Source organism: Orcinus orca, chromosome 3 (assembly GCF_937001465.1).
Source record: "Orcinus orca chromosome 3, mOrcOrc1.1, whole genome shotgun sequence".
Classification (NCBI taxonomy): domain Eukaryota; kingdom Metazoa; phylum Chordata; class Mammalia; order Artiodactyla; family Delphinidae; genus Orcinus; species Orcinus orca.
In genome coordinates this window covers 173,717,828-173,721,795 of record NC_064561.1, presented here as the reverse complement: position 1 = coordinate 173,721,795, position 3,968 = coordinate 173,717,828, and the positions used below count along the sequence as shown (strand labels likewise).

Below are 3,968 nucleotides of genomic sequence, written 5' to 3'. Positions count from 1 at the left end.
GCAGTTGTGAAAAGATTTACTTTCCAAAATCAAGCCCATTTTAGGCTTAGGACCAGGTTCTAACTATCTAAAAATATTGAATGATAACAGAAAGTGTTCCAAATGTGGCTACTCTGATTCAGTTTAAAAAGAAGTATTTACAGAAAAGAGTATAAAAGTTTTTCTGAATTTAATGTAAGCAAGCTTCTGGTCCTTCCCTTGCCAAACATATTTGGTTATAGTGTAGCTCCTTCACATATTTGCCTTTTTAATTTCAAGATTTGTCAATTTTACCTTCTAAACAGATCATTTTTTAAGCTGTAAAAAGTATTCAACATATGCAGAAATAAAAAGCATTTAGAAATTAGTTGAGATCAATGTAATTCTACTCTTTATCTGTTTAGCTAAATGAATCTAGTGCTCTTTTTGAATAAGAATAGTTGATAAGTATATAAGTGAAATGTACTCATTATGCTTGGATTTGGGGTAGATTCCAATCCACCATTGCCCTGGTACATATCAATGACTATATAAAAATTCAAATGCAATGTCAAACCCAAACCCCAAGGGAAAGAGTTCATTTCCCAAGAGAACAGTGATAGCTTAACATAAGATTTTCTCTGGAGTACATCAGCATTACATTAGTACTGCTGAAACAACACATTGAGGTTTTACAGTAACACCTGGAAGTTCCTTCTAATGTACATATAAATAGAATCACAGAAGCTTTCTGTTTTACCTCATTGTTTCATGCCTTACAAATTTAATGAACCAAATGAAAACTGAATCTCTGTTCCACATCGCATTCTTTATCTCTAAGTAAGATAAAATCTATTCTCACTTTCAAGGTAGAGTTTTATGTGTCCATACTTCTTAAGTCACATTTAAGGAAATCATCTCTTAACCAATTTTGGAGGTTGTCTCTCTTCATCTTGTACAGGAAACTCCAGCAGATTTAATATTGGCATTCATCATCTAGTCAAACCCTTCACATGCTCTTCAAACCAATCAAATTTGGGATCCTCAACAGTTTCTGTCAATAAAATAAGGTGTGGAACTTGCAGATTCATTCAATGAAGACCTGTTGTTTTTTTTCCCTTGTCACACTGGATGTCTGGATGCCATCTGAGTTGGGTTTAGAGGATGGGGAAGTATAGATGTTTCCTGGTCCGAAGTCTCTTAACAGTAGAGATGTAGAAGGGAGACCGAGGTCACCAAGAGACTGGCTGTTGACTGCAGAGCACCGTCACTTGCCTTGGTGGTGGCATTCGCTGGATTGGGGGCAGCTGACGTGTGCTGGGAGGAGTTACTTGAAGGTGTTACAACAGCTGTTTGATTTGAATAAATCTGCGTAGGTAAGAGCAGTGCCAGAAGCAGCAGCCCCAGACCGAGCCTGGCCACCATCATCCTGCCCAGGTCTGCTCCGTCGGTGTGCAGTGCGTCTCACTGCTGCACTTATTTTACACACAGCATGATAATTACTTCTCCAGGCTTTTTTTTTTTCTCTTTGTTTAGAGGTAACTAGATAAGCAGTTTTTAGGAGACAGTCACAGACACCCATTACTAATGCCTAGAACATTTGGGGAAGCTTCAAGACCATTTGTAACACCACTGAAAACATTTTCAATAACTGGAAAAATTTTGAAATGTAAATTGCTCTTGATGTTCTATTTTAAAAGCAATTTGGTTTGGAAATATTAGTGCAGTCTACAAAGGAACATCAAATCATACTGCTAAGGGGACTAACAGCCATTGAAGCTTCAGCAGTAAACTGGAGATTTCTCATTCTTTTCTTTCTGCTTGCCCTCCTTTCTTCCTGCCTTCCTTCCTTTGTTCTGATATGTATGTGGGATACAATACTGAGCGCAAACAGTCATTATCTGCTGTAATCCAGTGGGACAATCAGATATTAAGCAAATAATTATACAAAAAAGTAAAACTTTAAAATAGGTAGAAATATGAGAGCATCTGACAAGGGATTTGACATAATCAGGGGGTCAAATGAGAGTTTTCAGTGCCTTTCAGACATCCAAGGAGAGTTGGATAGGTGATTGGTTAGATGGCTAAAGTCAAAAGATTGGTTGTAGTTAATAGACTGAATATAGGCTAGAGCTATCCCGATTAACACTTGTTTTCTTTACGTGATCATTTGAGATGGCCTGGATGAAATGTATTCTTCCAAGTAATAATTCCCAAGCATGTGACACAGTGGTTGTATGAATGTGGTCTTCACTGAGCTGGAGTTTAGTCTGATTGAAGGGGAAGGATAGGTGTGCTTGCAATAGTTATGTGGAAAGCCCTATACAATTCAAAGCCAAAATGAGAACCAAGACAGTGGCTGATGCAGGAGCCCAAAGGAGACAATCAGGGGCTCCTGGCATAGAGTTAGGAAAGGGGGAGGAGGAAGGAAGAGAAAAATCATCCTTGTGAGGGATCAACTATGTCAAAGCAAATATCCACATAGAAAGAAGGAAGATCTTGGCATGTACAGGGATGTACATGGGATGTACAGGGATGCCATGAAATAGAATAGTTGTGAAGTTATTCCGGTGAGTGCATGCAGGTTAGGATTTCAACATATGAATTTTGAGGGAAAACAAACATTGAGTCTATAACATTCTGTATATACCTGAATTGAAATGAAAAAAAGTATCTGTGAGTCATTTATATGATCAACATCAACTAGTAGCCACCAAGTGAAGAATAAAACATTAGAAATATATCTAAACGTATTAAATACACTTGTCATCACAGAAATAATCCATTGTTAAGAAAGGTCTTTTGATATCATACATAGAAAATGAAAAGCAGCTTTTTTTGTAGCATATTTAAATACTAGCTCTTTTGTGATTACATGCCCCTGAAGGCAGATTATTCCAGAAATAAACAAGGTAGAAGGCTTTTCTTAAACAAATGATTCTTGAAAATGGCAAACTTCACAGTTAATTTTTCATTGTTCTTTGTGGCACTAATCAGCCCCTTTCTCTTTGTTTCTCAATGAAGAATTCACTTTCCAAAAAGGAAAGGAAAAAAATGTTCTCTAAAAAGGCACATAACCTCTCTGAGCAAGGCTTTACTCCTGGGTAAAATAAGGACAGCAGGGGCTGGAGTCATGACTGCTACGGCCAGGGGGCGCTCCAAGCAACTCACATCTATCAACTCAATTCTTACCGCTGTGAGGTGGCTGTCCTCTCCTTCTAGGTGAGGAAACAGGATGGGCTACTTGCCAGTGATCACATGCTGAAGGAATGAGGACAAAGGGAGGGTTCGAACCCAGGGACTTTGGAACCAACATCTGTGCCATTGACCACCATGCTGCACTGTCCTATATAAACGTGCCAAGCCTACCTTCTAGGATTCTTCTGCAGACCAAGCCAGACAAATCACATGAAGTACTTAATACATTTTAAGGAGTGATGCAAAAGTAAGTTAACATTTTTATTAAAGTGAGTGATCCCAGGATGAAAGGAAACATCCAAGGCTGTTGCAGATAACATTACCCCAAAGCTTCACTCAAAAGTTGCCTGATTTGAGATGTCAAATAAGTTGGAGAAAAAAAGAGAAAGAATTTGCATGTTTCATAGTACCATAAAACATTGTTACTGACATTATGTCTCACCACAAGTAAAATAAAGTCTTGATAATATGAGATACCTTAAACTCTGGTATCTGATTAAATCACACGTGAAAAATATAACTTATTTTGTGAATGAGGCTGTATTGGCTCAGGCTATGAAAATTTTATTTAAACTCCCTTTATATTTTTGGGTGGATACAAGTCACATTTAGTGTATTATCTGTCTTTTCCTGAGGAATTCTGAAATCTTATTTTTCTAATTCATTTGAAAGGCTGCAATGAACAAAAATATTTGTTTCATCTTGAATCTAGGCTTATTCTATCAGTAAACATAGCAGCCTCAAATTTATACTTTTATTACTATCCCTTTTCATATCAATGCTTTAAAAGGTATTTCCCATTGCTTTTCATC

General features: G+C 37.3%; 1 protein-coding gene across 1 annotated transcript; it reads right to left on the bottom strand.

The window, feature by feature from the left end:
• Window positions 1–1,075: 1,075 nt before the first annotated feature.
• On the bottom strand, window positions 1,076–1,422 carry LOC117203075 (signal transducer CD24-like; the record flags this gene model as incomplete). The annotated part of the gene is made up of 1 exon (XM_033436690.2): window positions 1,076–1,422. A coding segment is annotated over one exon (264 nt), but the record flags the coding sequence as incomplete, so codon positions are not given.
• Between the last annotated feature and the right edge of the window lie 2,546 nt (window positions 1,423–3,968).